Source organism: Hypanus sabinus, chromosome 3 (assembly GCF_030144855.1).
Source record: "Hypanus sabinus isolate sHypSab1 chromosome 3, sHypSab1.hap1, whole genome shotgun sequence".
NCBI lineage: Eukaryota > Metazoa > Chordata > Chondrichthyes > Myliobatiformes > Dasyatidae > Hypanus > Hypanus sabinus.
Window position 1 is genome coordinate 131,597,232 of NC_082708.1, and position 17,803 is coordinate 131,615,034.

At 41.7% G+C, this 17,803-nt stretch overlaps 1 protein-coding gene across 6 annotated transcripts in view; it reads right to left on the minus strand.

Annotated features, from left to right (window-relative positions):
• LOC132391662 (interleukin-15-like) overlaps positions 1-17,803 on the minus strand; it is a 109,892-nt gene that overhangs the window by 33,618 nt on the left and 58,471 nt on the right. For 3 of the 6 annotated variants that reach the window (XM_059965145.1, XM_059965149.1, XM_059965151.1), the window contains exons 3-6: positions 5,292-5,403; positions 5,181-5,207; positions 2,021-2,053; positions 749-781 (exon numbers count right to left, since the gene is read on the minus strand). In XM_059965145.1, the coding sequence (XP_059821128.1) occupies positions 749-781; positions 2,021-2,053; positions 5,181-5,207; positions 5,292-5,403 (205 nt within the window). The remainder of the gene's footprint in view (positions 1-748; positions 782-2,020; positions 2,054-5,180; positions 5,208-5,291; positions 5,404-17,803) is intronic. The other 3 variants (XM_059965148.1, XM_059965147.1, XM_059965146.1) reach the window with 3 other exon arrangements.

Here is a 17,803-nt window from a genome sequence, read left to right on the forward strand (position 1 = left end):
AACTAATGATAAGGATAGGGGAGACCATCTTGTAGTAAGTTGTTGAATTTGATGGAGCATAGGTAAAAAATTCAGTCTAAATAAATCTTTATATTTCTTGGTAATTTTTATACCTAAATAGATAAAGTTATCAGTAACAAATTTAAATGGTATCCTATCATTCAATAAAGTTTGCACGTTTAAAGGGAATAAATCACTCTTATCCAAGTTTAGTTTATAACCAGAAAAACTACCAAATTGAGCCAACAAGGATAAAATAGCGGGAATAGACCTGTCAGGATCAGAAATATATAACAAGTCATCAGCATAAAGTGATAATTTGTATAACTTCTCATTACGGGTAATACCAAAAATATTAGGAGATTCACGAATAGCAATGGCTAAAGGTTCTAATGCGATATTAAATAATAAAGGACTTAAGGGACAACCTTGTCTCCTACCACGAGATAATTGAAAAAAAGAGGATCTGTAATTATTTGTAAGAACAGAAGCAACAGGTTTATAATATATTAGTTTGATCCATGATATAAAATTAGGACTAAAATTAAAATATCTCAAAGCGTTAAATAAGTATGTCCATTCAACTCTATCAAAAGCTTTTGCAGCATCTAATGAAATAACACATTCTGGGATTATGGGTGATGAAGTATAAATTATATTAATCAATTTTCTAACATTAAAAAAGGAATACCGATTCCTAATAAAACCAGTTTGGTCTTCTAGAAGTGTTCTAGTGATTAGTACTTACAGTTACATCTGCAGGTGTGTATAACCTCAATTCCTAAGAAATGAGAAAGGTTCAATGAAAAATTGTTCTTTTAAATCACTACAGCAACCCCTTTAACTTCATATGCAAGCATAATGAGAAATGTAGCTTCTGTCCATACCATCTGACTCAAAAGAAGATTTCAAACACTGTTGCCTATTGCTAGAATCACTTTTTTTAATGTGCTGACGGTTAATATTTGTGGCATGCTTTGTGATTAAAAGGAGTTAAGTCAGTCTAACAAGTTCCATTCTAATTGGAGACCAGGGATTTTAAATATACAGGCATTATTGTCCATGTACCTCTTGTAGCATTTCTCTGATAGCAATCTTTTGTAGAAAAAAACTCTATTGCAACATCATCTGACATTTGAATCAAAATGGCTCATGGGTGAAATTTATTAGATTTCAAATAATTTAAGCAGTGACTAACTGGTTGTAAGAGCCATGAAATAGTGGGGTAGAGAATGCAGAGTGAAAAAATAATACTTAGTGGGAATGTGAATTGTTAGTGTTTACCAAGCACAGAAAAGTGAAGAGAAAATTATGTAAAAATATAGGGATTTTCAGGATAATGTATTGTTAGGTATTATATAGTAATTAATTTAATGCATGGCTCCTGGCAATAGGAATTTGGTACAGATTAGTCTGAATGGAGATGGTGCCAAAAATGAGCTCAAATATTGTGCAAGGTAATTACTGGTAAAGTAATTGGAGTTAACTATGAGAAACTGTGAGGATTGGAACTTGATTGCATTTAGTGATTTATAAATTATGGTTCCTTACCACGGGAGATCTATACTGGTTCCAAGACCTTTCAGGACAAATATCTCTAAAATTAAGAATGGAAGAAGGAAGGCTCGTAGAGTACAGACACTGGAAATGGGGGCACAAGAGTGTAGATATTGTAGACTCATTCACAGTACTCCCTGCCAAAGTTATAACTGAGTTATAACTCCTCAGAGAATAACTGTAAATATGCTCATCCCAGGAACACAAGAATATTTGATAAGCATAACACCATTCCAAATGTAGAAATAGGAATTTATACACATTTTCAGATCTCCTGTAACAATTTACTCCCACCTGAATACTCCCTTGATGAGGTTAATGTTGAGACTGTAACTTCCCGACACTTAAGCAAAAGTCATAAAAAGTTTTATTACTTAATGAGACAATGAAATATGCAATAAAATGGTTCAAGGCTTCAGTTTGTCTAAAGTGTAAAAAAAAGGCACTGTAGCCAAATACTTACGGACACCTCCGAAGTAGTTTTTATTTTCAAATTCTACAAATTAAAACAAAGTTATCTGATTAAAATGACACAGGATTTAACACAAACTTTCAGAAAAATAAGTCTGTGTAGTAATCTTTTGTCTTTACTTCATGTGTATGCAGAATTCTAACAACAGTATCCTTTCCCCAAAAAAATCAGTTACTGATGTTAATTCTATAGCTTTTATCAAACTAATTTTGTTTTGCATTTGCTAGAAACATTTATATGTTCGGAAGCTGCTCATAGACTTCAGTTCAGCATGCAACACAATCATCCCTCAGAAACTGACTGGAAAGCTGAGCCTACTGGGCCTGAACACCTCCCTCTGCAACTGGATACTAGACTTCCTGACTGGGAGACATCAGTCAGTCTGGATCGGGAGCAGCATCTCCAACACCATCACACTGAGCACGGGGGCTCCCCAGGGTTGCGTGCTCAGTCCACTGCTGTTCACTCTGCTGACCCACGACTGTGCTGCAACACACAGCTCGAACCACATCATCAAGTTCGCCGATGACACGACTGTTGTGGGTCTCATTAGCACACTCAGCTTACAGAGAGGAGGTGCAGTGGCTAACGGACTGGTGCGGAGCCAACAACCTGTCTCTGAATGTGAACAAAAGAGATGGTTGTTGACTTCAGGAGGGCATGGAGCGACCACTCCCCACTGAACATCGACGGCTCCTCGGTAGAGATCGTTAAGTGCACCAAATTTCTTGGTGTTCACCTGGCGGAGAATCTCACCTGGTCCCTCAACACCAGCTCCATAGCAAAGAAAGCCCAGCAGCGACTCTACTTTCTGCGAAGGCTGAGGAAAGTCCATCTCCCACCCCCCTATCCTCATCACATTCTACAGGGGTTGTATTGAGAGCAACCTGAGTAACTGCATCACTGCCTGGTTCGGAAATTGCACCATCTCGGATCGCAAGACCCTGCAGTGGATAGTGAGGTCAGCTGAGAAGATCATCAGGGTCTCTCTTCCCGCCAGTACAGATATTTACACTACACACTGCATCCGTAAAAGGCATCATGAAGGACCCTGCACACCCCTCATACAAACTTTTCTCCCACCTGCCACCTGGGAAAAGGCACTGAAGCATTCAAGCTCTCACAACCAGACTATGTAACAGTTTCTCCCCCAAGCCATCAGACTCCTCAATACCTAGAGCCTGGACTGACACCTTACTGCCCTATTGTCTTGTTTATTATTTATTGTAATGCCTGCACTGTTTTGTGCACTTTATGCAGTCCTGGGTAGGTCTGAGTCTAGTGTAGTTTTTTTCTGTTTTTTTTTTGTGTAGTTCAGTCTAGTTTTTGTAATGCATCATGTAACACCATGGTCCTGAAAAAACGTGGTCTCATTTTGATTATGTACTGTACCAGCAGTTATGGTCGAAGTGACAATAAAAGTGACTTGACTTGACTTTGTGGGGAGGTGTCATAAAAGAATAGAGAATAAAGGTTGGAATAGTAAGTAGTAATACACCAGAAAAGTAATATATTTACATGAAACTATCTCAGTAAAATTTTAGATTTCATTTCATGAATTCATGAAACAGTTCAGAAAACAATAAAAATGAGGCTACATCAGTCATAACTAAAATCTTGCTTATTAATATTAAATGTATTGCAATAACTAACATTATGGAATAGCCTATCCAGGGGTTTTCATGTGACACAAAAATAGGTGGAAAAAGTTATGAGAAAGCTGTGATACTGCAGAAGGACTTGGACAGATTAGGAGAATAGGCAAAGAGTTCACAGATGGAATACAGCGTGGGGAAGTGTGTGGTTATGCACTTTGGAAAAAGGAATAAAGACATAGAATAGTTTCTAAATGGGGAGTTAATTGGAGGTATAGAAAGACTTGAGAGTCCTAGTGTAGGATTTCCTAAAAGCTAACTTGTAGACTGAGTCCGCAGCAAGGAAGGTAAATGCAATGTTTCATTTCCAGAAGACTGGAATATATTATTTTATTTTTATTTAGAGATGTAGTGCAGAACAGGCTATTCCAGCCCTACTGTCTGTCTGTGATTATAAATTATGGTTCCTTACCATGGGAGATCTACACTGATTCCAAGATTCATCTCTAAAATTAAGAATTGAAGAAGGAAGCCTTAAGGAGTACAATCACAGGACAATTCACAATGACCAATTAACTTACTACTAACCTGTACACCCTTGCCTGTGAGAGGAAACTAGAGTACCCAGAGGAAATCCACGTAGTCACGCTGAGAATCTACAAACTCCTTGCAGACGGCTACAGAATTGAACTTCCAAACTCTGTCACCCCAAGCTGTAATACTATTACAAAAGCAAGGATGTAATGCTGAGGCTTTATAAGGCACCGGCCAGACCACATTTGGATTATTGTGAGCAGGTTCGGGCCCCTCATCTATCTAAGGAATCATGTGCTGGCATTGGAAAGGGTCCGGAGGCAGTTTACAAGAATGATCCCAGGAATGAAATGGTTAACATGTGAGGAGTGTTTGATGGTTCTGGGCCTGTACTCACTAATGTTTAGAAGAATAGGGGTGGGGGGTTGGAATCTCACGGGCATCTACTGAATATAGTAAGGCCTCAACAGTGTGGACATGGAGAGGATGTTTCCATTAGGACCGGAGAGCATAGACTCAAAATGGAAAGACGTCCCTTTAGAAACAGAGATGAGAAATTTCTTTAGCCCGAGGGTGGTGAATCTGTGGGATTCATTGCCACAGACAGCAGGGGGTTCTCTTCTAGGCCAACGTTCGTAGTGACAAGACTCTAACTACATTCAGTCAGCTCTAGTGGATAAACAACATTGTTTGCATGCACAGCACTCAACTCCCCAGGTCACCCTGCTCTGAGCTCCATCACAGCATGAGGTTATCTGAAACAGGCCTGCTGGTTTAGCTGTTGCAAAACAGGTAGTTCACAGTTATTGGACAGATGAGCCTGTTCTGGCATTCACTTTTAACGGCACTTCCACGTGCAAGGTTCTGCTACCATGCAGGTGTTCAGGGGATCCCGAGAACAGCAAGTTCACTCACTTAGTCTGCTTCCAGCACAAACAGCATGTTGCTATCTGGCCCAACACTTTACCGTCATAATAACATTAGCCCAATCTAATTTGTCAGTCGATAAGGGTAATACTTACATCACAAGAAAGGTTCACCACTTGATTCTAAAAGAAAATAACATTCAATAAGTAAAGGCAATTGTACAGGTAATAATGACAAATTGCTTCAGAAGTACATCGAATACTAACGTGAATATTTTTCAGTACTTTTAAGATTTCTTCCAGTTCGGCAGATCTCTTCACTTTCCTTGCTCTATGAGAGTCGGCACCATCTGCTTTTGGAAGACACATGGCAAGGCTGCTGAGCAACGCAGAGAGGAAACAAAAATCAGTAACCCAGTTAACTTTTGTGCTGTAGTGCTCTGTGACTGTACGACTTTCTCTTTCTTAACCACATTTTTTATGTAGTTTGGTGAGATAATTCTCCTGGTGTTGCTCAGCCAACATGCCGTGCAATTGTATCGTAACATTCCAACTCCGGTACCTAACAATAGAGGCAAGAATTAATGCATTCTCTTCACCACTCTATCTCCCCGTGTCACCACTTTCATGGAACTTGTGTCCCTGGGTCTCTCTGGACACTCCTCGGGTTCTGCCATTCACTACGCATGTCACGTTCCCAAAATGCACCACTTTGCATGTGCTGGAATTAAATTCCATCCATCATTCTTTTGTCCATTTCCCCAGATAGACATTACCCTGCTGCAACTTTAGACATCCTGGTTCACATTCTACTTTAACAACATTATTGGTGTCTCCTGCAGACTCATGCCTACTAATTCCCATCCAAATTATTAATATACATAACAAATAACAGAGGACATTGCACTATCCTTACACCACACCACTGCTTACAAGCCTCCAATTTGAGAAGCAACCCTGCGCTGGCACACTCCGACTCCTACCACTGAGGCAGTTCTGAACCCAAATCGGCCAGCTTACTCTGGATTCCAAATGCTCACGATTCAATTTTATTTGCCACGTGTATATTGGAACAAACAGTGAAATGCATCATGTACTGTATATTAATGACCAACACACTTGAGGGTCTGCTGGGGGCAGCCCACAAGGGTAATGGCACAGTCCAGTGCCAACCACACTTCAGCAGAACAGCAGCAGCAAAACAGGCCCCCTTCCTCCTACTGACCCACACACATACACAGTGCTGTAACTGCGGGACAAGCCTACAGACTCCAGCTTTCAACAGACTCTGACTTGGGACTGCAGACACCAGACTAAAACCTCCCCAGCAGATGTGGACAGACTTACAGACTCAGCTCCAGCCAATGGGCCTTGATTTCCAGACATCTGATTCAACACTCGGGCCTTGCTACTTCCATTGATCACAGGACAAGCCGATCACTGAAAACCAGCTCTTGAACCTTCCGGTCTAGGTGGGACCTGTGCAAAATGCTCTTTCAGTCACCATCTTCTGGCTAGATCATGAAAACCATATGCTTCATTTCCTTTATGTCTTTTATGTTTGTTTTTCGTCTTGGATGTGATTCCAGATCTGCTGGAGCCCGTGATTTGCTGTTTGGAGATTGTTTAGGTGTTCCAGCACTCTGCAGTCTCAGAGAGGATTTCAGGAGGCAGGGGCAGCACATGCGAACCTTGTGGTGGGAAGACTGAGGAATGGGGCGTGAGACGATGTTAAACTCCATTTCTCCGATTAAAGCTTCCACTGTTGCCAATTAAATCAATGACAGAGACTGAAACGTCAAGGTGAATGTGGAAGTTTGGAAATCGTTTGGGTGCTTCAGCACACCGCAGACTCCTAGAGGATTCTGGGTATGAACCTCATGGTGGGCAGGCCATGCGATGGGGCTAACGTTCCACTCCATTTTGCCGATTAAAGATTCCATTGTTTGCTGATTAAAGCAATGAGGGAGATTGAAACAGAGGCAAATGCGAAAGTTTGGAGATCCTTTGGGTGCTTCAGTGCTCTGCAGTCTCCGAGAGAATTGCGGGAGACTGAAGCAGTGTGCTCAGACCTCGTGGCGGGCAGGGTGTGGGACAAGGGCGCGAGCTGATGTTTGACTCCATTTTGTTGATTGAAGCGACGAGGGAGTTTGAAGCATCGAGGTGAGCGTGGAGGGCAAGTACTGGCTGACTGTCTTTTCATCGCTCTGCTACTGGAGAGGGAGGTCATTGTGCCCAAAGAGTGTTGCCCAGGTTTTCTGTGATTTGGATGTGGACTTGGGACTCCAGTCTTCATTTTTGGTCTTATAGTTTTTTTTAATATTCTGTGTTTTTCACCCAATCTTTCTCATTGTTTTTTTGAGCAGGGTGGGGGATTTTGGGGGTTATGTGCCTGTTCAGTTCTGTCCTTTTTTTTTGTGCAGTCGCAGAGATTGATGTGCCTGTTCAGTTTTTGTTTATTTCTTCTGCGGGGGAGTGGGTGTTTTGGTTGATGATCACACTGCCTTGCTTTTCTTTCTTGGTTTCATTGCTACCCGGAGAAGAATCTCAGAGTTGTAAACTTAGATCATAAATGAAACTTTGAACCTTTAAACTCCAAATCTGTTGATGATAAGATCCCAAACACTAGATGTCGAACTCCAGTCTCACCGATCCGTAAGCCTAGGGGCACAGTAGATCTTGTTCCTCCTGCCCACAGAGAAATCGGACTCTGGAGCCCACTGAATTGGGTGGAAGGGGCGAGGGAGTTGACCACTTTGCCCGTCTGGCATCGACTATACAAGTCCCATGTCCATGTCCCTAGTCTTTAAAACACAGAGTGGAGACTTAGACTCCAGCCTGATCTCTAATGCCCCCTCATCCCTATCCCAAAACCATAACCTGACCCCCAACTCCCCTCAGTGTCCTTAAAACCATCCTCACAATCCTAAAAAACAAATAAATCTGAGCTGTGATGTGCAAATGTTTAGTCACTGTCCTCACAAATCCCCTTCAATGACTGCTTCCAAAAAAAATGTCAGCCAAACTTGTGGGACAGATTTCCCACACACAATGTCATCATAACAATCGCTAATCAGTCCTAATCTTTCTAAGTGCAAATAAATCCCATCTCTCAGAATCTCTTCCAATAACTTTCCTGCCAATGATGACGGGCTCACCAACTGGTAGTCTTTGGCTTCGCCCTGTTGTGGTTTATAACAAAGTTTCAATATTGGCCATTCTCCAAAACCTCACCTATGGGAAATGAGGTTACAATCAGGGTCTTTGCAGACTTTGGTATCTCTAACACATCCTTCATAATTTGATAAGCTGCAGAATATCAATATTCCCTTCCGAGAACTTTGGAAGGACAAACTCCAAGGCAGAGTACAAAGTAAATGGCAGGATACTTGGTAGTGCAGAGGAGCAGAAGGATCTGGGGGTACATGTTGCCTCACAGGTAGATAGGGTAGTTAAGAATGCTTATGGGGTGTTAGCTTTCATAAGTCGAGGGATAGAATTTAAGAGTCGCGATGTAATGATGCAGCTCTATAACACTCTGGTTAGGCCACTTGGAGTACTGTGTCCAGTTCTGGTCACCTCAGTATAGGAAGGATGTGGAAGCATTGGAAAGGGTACAGAGGAGATTTACCAGGATGCTGCCTGGTTTAGAGAGTATGGATTATCATCAGAGATTAAGGGTGCTAGGGCTTTACTCTTAGAAGGAGGATGAGAGGAGACATGATAGAGGTGTACAGGATATTAAGAGGAATAGACACAGTGGACAACCAGCACCTCTTCCCCAGGGCACCACTGCTCAGTACAAGAGGACATGGCTTTACGGTAAGGGGTGGGTTCAAGGGGGATATTAGAAGGTGGTTTTTTTTAAACTCAGAGAGTGGTTGGTGCATGGAATGCACTGCCTAAGTCAGTGGTGGAGGCAGATACACTAGTGAAATTTAAAAAAACTACTAGACAGGTATATGGAGGAATTTAAGGTGGGGGGGGAGATATATGGGAGGCAGGGTTTAAGGGTCGGCACAACATTGTGGGCCGAAGGGTCTGTACTGTGCTGCACTCTTCCAGGTCTATGTCGAACTTGTTAGCTTGCATGTCTTTCTCTACAATAAATTCATACATAATAACTAACACAAGAATTTCTCTAGATACTTGATGCTGCCTGACGTGTTGAATTCCTCCAGCTGGTTCTGGACTACAGGAAGAATGGAGACTGGCTCACCCCTATTGACATTAATGGATCTGGGGTTGAGAGGGTAAACAGCTTCAAGTTCCTCGGCATCCACATCATTGAGGATCTCACATGGTCTGTACTAATCGGCTGTGTGGTGAAAAAGAAGCACATAAGCGCCTCTTCCACCTCAGACGGTTGAAGAGGTTTGACGTGAGTCCCCAAATCCCAAGGACTTTCTACAGGGGCACAATTGAGAGCATTCTGACTGGCTGCGTCACTGCCTGGTATGGGAACTGTATCTCCCTTTATCGCAGGACACTGCAGAGAGTGATGCGGACAGCCCAGCACATCTGTTGATATGAACTTCCCATGATTCAGGACATTTACAGAGACAGGTGGGTAAAAAAAAGGCCCAAAGGATCACTGGGGACCCAAGTCACCCCCAACTACAAACAGTTCCAGCTGCTACCATCCAGGAAATGGTAATGCAGCGTTAACAGGCTCCGGGACGGTTTCTTCCATCAGGCCATCATGCTGACACAATTGTATTTGAAATGAAACTACGAAATATCTTTGCCATTGTATAGTATAATTTACCATGCACCAATACAGCGAAAATGAGTTTCTAACTCTCATACTCAATGCTATAAAACAATAAATAAAATCAAGAAACCAGCCAGTACAAGCAATGTCTAGCAGTACAAAAGTGCAAGTCTGATGCATGACAGCCATAAAACCAGCATTAAAAGCAGCAACATAACAAATTTATGGATGATGCTTGATCGATTGCTTCAGAGCAATTATAGCTCTGGGGGGAAAAAGCTGTTTTTCAGTCTGGAAGTGCGGGCATAGAAAATCGTATAACGTCTGCCAGATGGAAGAAGTTCAAACAGATGATTGCATGGGTGCGTATTGTCCTTACAGATGCTTGTAGTTTCTGTAAGCGTGAGCTGTAGGTGTCCTCCAGGGCTGGGAGCTGTGTCCCGATGATCTTCTGGGAGCTGGAGACGACCCGCTGAAGTGCTCTATCAGCTGCTGTACAACTGAGATACCACACACACATGCAGTATGTTAAGATGTTCTCTCTTGTATTTCTGTTATATTGCCTGTTCTGTTGTATGTCTTACTGTATATACTATTTATTACAAATTACTATCATTTGCACATTGAGAAATGTAACAAAAAATTTTATTCCTTGTGTATGTGAAGGATGTAAGAAATAAAGTCAATTCAGTTCAATTTTGTGGGTGTTGCTTCAAACAATAAATATTTATTTATGACCTCACCCATTTCCTCTAGCACCACACATCAATTATTAAATTGGCCCTTAAAAAGACCTCCTCTCTCCCTAGCTATTCTTTTAACATACTTACACAAACCTTTAAGATTCTTCTTTATCTTATCTGTCACAGATATCTCATGGCCTCCTTTTTGCTTTCCTAACTTCCTTCTCATGTCTGCCGCTATATCCTTCATACATTTCAGGGGACTCACCCGATTCAGACTGCCTATATCTGACTTATAGATGCCTTGTTTCTCCAAACCAGGCCATCGATGTCCCCTGACAACCAGGTTCCTCAATCCTGCCAACTTTGCCCAACATTTGTACAGGAACACAATGCCCCCAAACTCTTCCTCTCTGACACTTATAGCTTCCCTCTTGCTAGATGCATTTATAGCTTCCCTCTTGCTAGATGTCTCTTTATCTGTAAACAGCCTCTTCCAATCAATTTTAAGAGACCCTGTTTGATGCCATCAAATTTAGCCTTCACCCAATTTACTCTGAGGGCTATCTATATATTGCTTTAGAAATCCCAAGAGTGAACAAAGAAAAAACTCACCAGTCTGATCTAAAGGCACTGCTCTTCCCACACCTGCAGTGAAAACACATCCTCTAATTCCAAAAAAAAATCTCATCCAACCATCCCTTTACCTCCATAGATACAGTTTGACCCACTGGGTTTTACCAGAAGTTTGATTTTCAGAATCAGGTTTATTATCACCGGCATGTGACGTGAAATTTGTTAACTTAGCTGCAGAGTTCAATGCAATACATAAACTAGCAGAGAGAGAGAAAAAAATTGTAATAAATAAAATGTAATAAATAAATCAATTACATATATTGAATAGATTATTAAAATGTGCAAAAACAGAAATACTGTATATTTAAAAAAGTGAGGTAGTGTCCAAAGCTTCAAAGTCCATTCAAAGTCCATCGGATGGCAGAGGGGAAGAAACTGTTCCTGAATCACTGAGTGTGTGCCTTCAGGCTTCTGTACCTCCTCCCTGGTGGTAAAAGTGAGAAAAGGACATGCCCTGGGTGCTGGAGGTCTTTGGACACTGCCTTTCTGAGACATCGCTCCCTAAAGATGTCTTGGGTACTTTGTAGGCTAGTGAATCTGTTCCAGATTCAAGTCTCTTGTATCTCTCAAGATTCCCACTGACTAACTCTTCCCAGTGGTAAAATGACTAAATTTTACTAAAGTCTAGCAGTCAGCTGGCTTCAATTATACACTATTAGTAACTGTAAAGATGCTAGAATATGAAGGCTAATATTTACTGAAGGATTTAATCGTAAAACCCAATAATTACTAATATTCACCTTAGGAATGAACTGTAATAATTAGAATCATCCCAAAAGGGTAGTGAGTAAATGCTACTGGTGTAGTCTAAATGAAAACAAAAAAAGTGTTACAAGTGTAATTTGGAAATCACTTTTACATTTGATACATCTTCATACTTTCTCAACAAGAGCAGGTTCTTGTTGAATTGAGGTGTACAAAATTGAGAGGTGGTGATTGGGTGGTTAGTGAGAAACTCTTCCTTTTGGCAGAAGAGTCTAACTCCTGAGGGCATAGATTGATGGGCAAGAGATGTGATGTTGGGATCAACGGGAAGTTGTTTGTTCCCCCCCCCACTCAGTGGGTAACTGGAAGCTGGAAATCACTGCCCAAGGCACAGACTTCAACTGTTATGCCCGCAGCCCCCTCCTTTGTGAGAATCGCAAGAGCACTAGTTGGGGGCTGGGGTCAGTAGACCCAGGAAATGGGAGAGAGACATGCCGGATGCCTCATTCCCTGGCGATGCAAAATAATGCGACATTGACCATTGTCTCCTGGAGACCACGTTTGTGGATTGGGGACTATGCTACGTGCAAGCCCTCGGGCAAAGTGGGCTGGTTGAGAGAGAGATTGCATCATCCCAACCTGATTGACTGGTAAGTGGGATTGGTATAGATGAGACTTGAGGGTCAGCATGGATCTGGTTGGCCAAAGGACCCATCTCATATGACTCTGCAAATTAATATAGATCATTATATTCCAAGATGCCACATCTATCCTTTTACTTCTTCCCTTCCCACCATCCAAGATTCAAAGTGCTGCCACTGATCACTTGCTCTTTTTTAGCTAAAACACTGCACTAAGTGTATTCTCCTCTCCACTGGAGAAGCTGAACTCAAATCAGGTGACTGCTTCTGCCGAGCACCGAAGGTCAAGTCACTGGCGTTTCCAGGAGCTTCCATGTTCCTGCCACTTTACACTCCTTACCACTCCTACTCTGACTTGTCAATATATGCCCTTGTGTTCAGGCTGATCTCAAGTTTGTAGAAGATCAGCTCATTTTCCACGTGAATACGTCTCGGTCTTCCTCACTCTGTATTGAGCATCAGCCAGCTGAGTCTTCAATTATTCCCAAAGCAACCCTGTCCTTGCCCCACCAGGGATTTACCCCTTTGTCTACAATTTAAAATTACATTCTCTCCCAGTTCCGAAGAAGGTCCTCAAAACTACTTTTCTTTCTGTAAACGCTACCTGACCTGCTGAGTTTTCTCTTTTATTTTAGATATCATGTGCTTCTACATACTTCTAGTCTGAGTCAGTTAAATGGAATTAAAGGATTGAACAATTCAAAACATAAAAATCAGTATTGCATCCACTTTTGATCCTTCAATAGATTACGCTAAGTAGTGAAGGTTAAGAATTTTATAGTGTACTAAATGATAAAGTAAAACAAAGAGAAAGAAAACGAGATTAAGGTTGTTAAAGAAAACAGAATATTAACTTTAAAATATACAACAATAAATAAAATCTGATGCCCTGACAATACTTCAAGTTTGTAATGTTAATTTTCAGACAGATCTTTGGGGTAGTAACTAAAACTTTCCACACCTGCTTTTCAAAAGATGAATCACTTTCCCTAGAATGGCCAAGACCTTTTCTTTTCAGGGATATTTAGTGGTCATCAGTCAACTCCGGCACCAAGGCTTTCAAGTGTTAGAATAGCATGATTATAGTTTGGGGCAGCTTTTTCGAATGGCAGTGCAACAGACAAATTTTAATTTCAAAATTTAATTGGTTACATGCAAATGATACAAGTTAATGTCCAATTATATAATTAAGTGTTTAACTTCCTATAATTCAGAGCAGCAGTATTATGCACTTAACCTATTATACCCTATGCTTAAGCTAGAACATACTTCTGAATACAATTAATAATGACATCACCAACCACCTCTTCCAACAACAGGAATTTCCAGTTTTATAACAGTGTCTGCCAATTTATGCAAAATGCAATTTTTAATAAATTTTACTTAGTGATGTTACTTAGTGCAAGGAAGAAATTTTAATTTAGTTTGAAGTTATTACAAGTACACAGTAACCAATACCAAACAAGAGAAAATGTGCATATGCTGGAATCACACACACACACACACCCCCCCCCACCCACCTACATAGGCTAGGCAGCATCTATGGAAAAAGAGTACAGCTGACATTTCAGACCAAGACTGCACTGATGACCCACTGTCCTGTCTTCAACCCTCCTCCTCTACCTGGACAGCCTGCTCTGGATCTTTTCATTACTAACTGCCAACCGGGCATCAACCATCTCAACTTCACCACTCCTCTCTCCAATTCCAACCTCACTTCTTCCAAATGCTCTGCTCGCCACTCTCTCTGCAATAATCCTAACCTCACCATCAAACCGGCAGATAAGGGAGGAGCTATCGTAGACTGGCGGATCAATCTCTTCCTTGCGGAGGCCCAACAACCACTGTCAGATACTTTCTCTTACTTACCCCTCAAAAAGGACCCAACAAAGGAGGGTCAGGCCATTGTCTCCCACACCATCACCGACCTTATTAACTCTGGGGATGCCCCATCCACTGCCACCAACCTCAGTTCCCTCACCCCATACCTCCTGTTTCTACCTCCTACCCAAGATCCATTTGTCCAGGTAGACCCATTGTTTCTGCTTGTTCCTGCCCCCCTGAACTTGTATCTGCAAACCTTGACTCAGTTATATCCCCCCCCGGTTCAGTCCCTTCCCAATTACATCCAAAACACATCACACACTCTGAATCTTTAAGGATTTCAGGTTCCCTGGTCCCAAATCATCTTATTTTCACTATGGCTGCCCAGTCCCCATACACCTCCATCCTCCCACCAGGAAGGCCTCAAATCTCCCCACTTCTTTCTGGACACCAGACCCGATCAGTTCCCTTCCACCACCGGTCTCCTGTCTGGCAGAACATCCTGACTCTCAATATTGTCTCCTTTGGCTCCTCCCACTTCCTTTAAACAAAAGGTGTAGCCATGGGCGCTCGCATGCGTCGCAGCTATGCCTGCCTTTCTGTCGGCTACATGTCTGTCTGTCTATGTTCCAACACTGGTATCACTCCCCAACTTTTCCTATGTTACACTGCTTCCAGCACCTATGCGAAGCTCGTTGACTTCATAAACTTTGTCTTCAACTAACACTCTGCCCTCAATTTAACTGGACCTTTTCTGACACCTCCCTCCCCTTTCTCAATCTGTCTCCATTTTTGGAGCCAGCTTATCTTCTGATGTCTATTATAAACTCACTGACTCTCATAGCTACATGGACTACACCTCTTCCCACTCTGCTACTTCTACAAACGCCACCCCCTTCTCTCAATTCCTTGGTCTCCACTGCATCTGCTGTCAGAATGAGGCTTTTTATTCCAGAACTAAGGAGATGTCCCTCTTCTTCAAAGAAGGGGCTTCCCTTCCTCCACCATCAAAGCTGCCCTCAATTTCATCTCTTGCATTTCGCAAACACGTGCCCTCACCCCATCGGGGATTGTAATGACTTTGTGTGATGATTCAAGTAGGAAAATAAAGGAACTGAAAACAAAAACAGCAAAGTAAACATTGTTAAATGCAATTACCCAAACACACCTTGGTCAAAGTTATATTAACCTCAACACCAAGCCACGAGACTTCACAGCAGATGACTGAAAGGTTACTCAAACAAATTTAAAAGAGGAATAGGAATAGATTTTGAAGTAGAATAGGAGGTAGAAGTGGAAGGGTTTAGGTCTAGGCAAGTGAAGTTATGGCTGTAATTGTTGAAAGGGAGGAGAATGTATTAAACTCACAGTTGATTAACAGCCTAGATTAGAGGCTGGAAGAAATTACAGAAAGAAAGGGAAGGCAGCATTGAACCAAGGGAGTAAACAAAAACAATCATTTTACCTAGAAAATTGCGGTCTTTGAAATAGCTTCTAAAGAACTCCGTCTGTCAGGTAGTGAAAATTCTATTTACTATTTCCTAAGCACTGCATGCTGATATTTTAATAGTACATTTCCTGGTGTCAGGACTAGATATGACATTAGACTCCTATCCTCTGTCCACTAAAATTTATTAGGCTGCAACACTGAAGCAGGCTGGTAGTTCCTCATTGAACTAACTATCCCAATCTGCCTGCTCTCTACCTAGACTTCAAGAATGGAATTTTAAGCTCAGGTACAATCTTCAGACACAAGGTACTGATCTGTTGATTAATTCATTAACTGCACTCTAAAATTTAACTGGCAAGAAGTGGCTCAATTGCATGACTCAACTGTATCCCTTACACACCACTGAACTTAAAACCGGTTCTTTGTCACATAGCTTCAGTAATTCCATGTTGTTACTAATCTTGCAATTAAATGGACTACAACACTTTCTGAGTCAAACATGACCGAAAAACACGAAAATATTGAAAATCATTTCAGCTGGCATCTGTGGAAACAGCAACTGGGTCAAAGTTCCATCCAGAAACAATTACTGTTTCTCTTCCCACAGCTGCTGTCTGACCTGATGACCATTTCTCACATTTTCTGATTTCATTTCAAATTTACTGAATATGAACTTCATTTCTGATTTCGACAGGGAGCCTCAGGTACATGGGGGGACGCTGGGGTTGTTTACAAGTTGGGAAAGATGACTTGAGGTAGAGAAAGAAAAGGCAGCTCCGAGGATAGCAAAGAGCGAGGGAGCTCGAGGGATCACAGAAACAAAAGGAATATAAAAATGGCGCAGGGAAGACATCAAGAAGAACAAAACAAGAAGAGGAATGTGGAAGACAAGATTTAGTAAAACATCTTTGTCAAGTCTGGAAAGAGTTCAAAGCCCCTTAAGCAACTCACACAAAATGCTGGAGGAACTCATCAGGTCAGACAGCACCTATCGAAGGGAATAAACAGTCTATGTTTCAGGCCGAGACCCTTCATCAGGACTGGAAAGGAAGGGGCAGAAACCAGAATAAGGTGGGGAAAGGAAACCCTTCTTCCTGCTTCTGCCTTCTTTTCCTGTCGTTTTGGTCCGGCTCAGTCCAACTGCTTATTCCTCTCCATCGATGCTGCCTGATTTGCTGAGTTACTCCAATATTTTGTGTGTTGCTCAAGATTTCCAGCAACTGTGGAATCTTGTCCAAAAATACCATGGCTTCAAAACTGGTCATGAATTGGCAAGCTGTTTTTTTTAAAAAAAAACATAGATCGGCACAAATTTTGTGAAAGATTGCTTTGCATTAAACGTCTCAAGTTGCATCCTAATTTAGTTTCAATTTGGGAAAAAAAAGTCAGCCCTGAATTGTAGAATTCATCAGCACCATCAGGAAAATGACAACTGAAAGAGGTCTTAAAAACTGTGCTTACTTCTCCCTGACAACAGGTGAACGTACCAACTGCTCTGACAAGATCAGAAAACAGGATTTATTTGATTTGCACGACATGAAAATTTGCTAGTTGTGAAGAACTTGGTGGAGGAACACTTCAGAGTTAAGCAACAGGAATATACTTGATCAAACTCCAGGACAAGTCAAAGCATTTATGTTTGGAATGGGAAGACCTGGCCAGAGTTTCAGACTGGGTGGATGGTACAATTCCAACAGAGGATACCAACTCTACCCACCAGAAATACAGGCATAGCAATGATACTGTTTGAACTCCGGCTGTCATCTCCATGGGAAATTCTATAAAGTCTAGGGGAAATCAAATCTCTTCAATTTCCAAACTTATTTAAAAGAAACTGAGTAATTGGGAATGTTGTTTATTATGCACAACTGACTCATGTCAAGGGTGTAAAGATTTGAAAGGGTAATACTGCAGCACCAAGCTTTTTTATTGCCAAATATAAACCCAAGGCTCCTAGAGGAGAATTCTTACTGACTTATTTAATTAACTGTCTTAATGGCCTCCACCCCACCAACCAAAAACCATTGTTTCAAACTAATATGGAAGCCATCTATCTACCAGCAGCAGGGTTTGCTCTCTGCCAGGCAGCTGCCTGGTAACCCCCAAGTGATAGCCCCCTTCCCTAC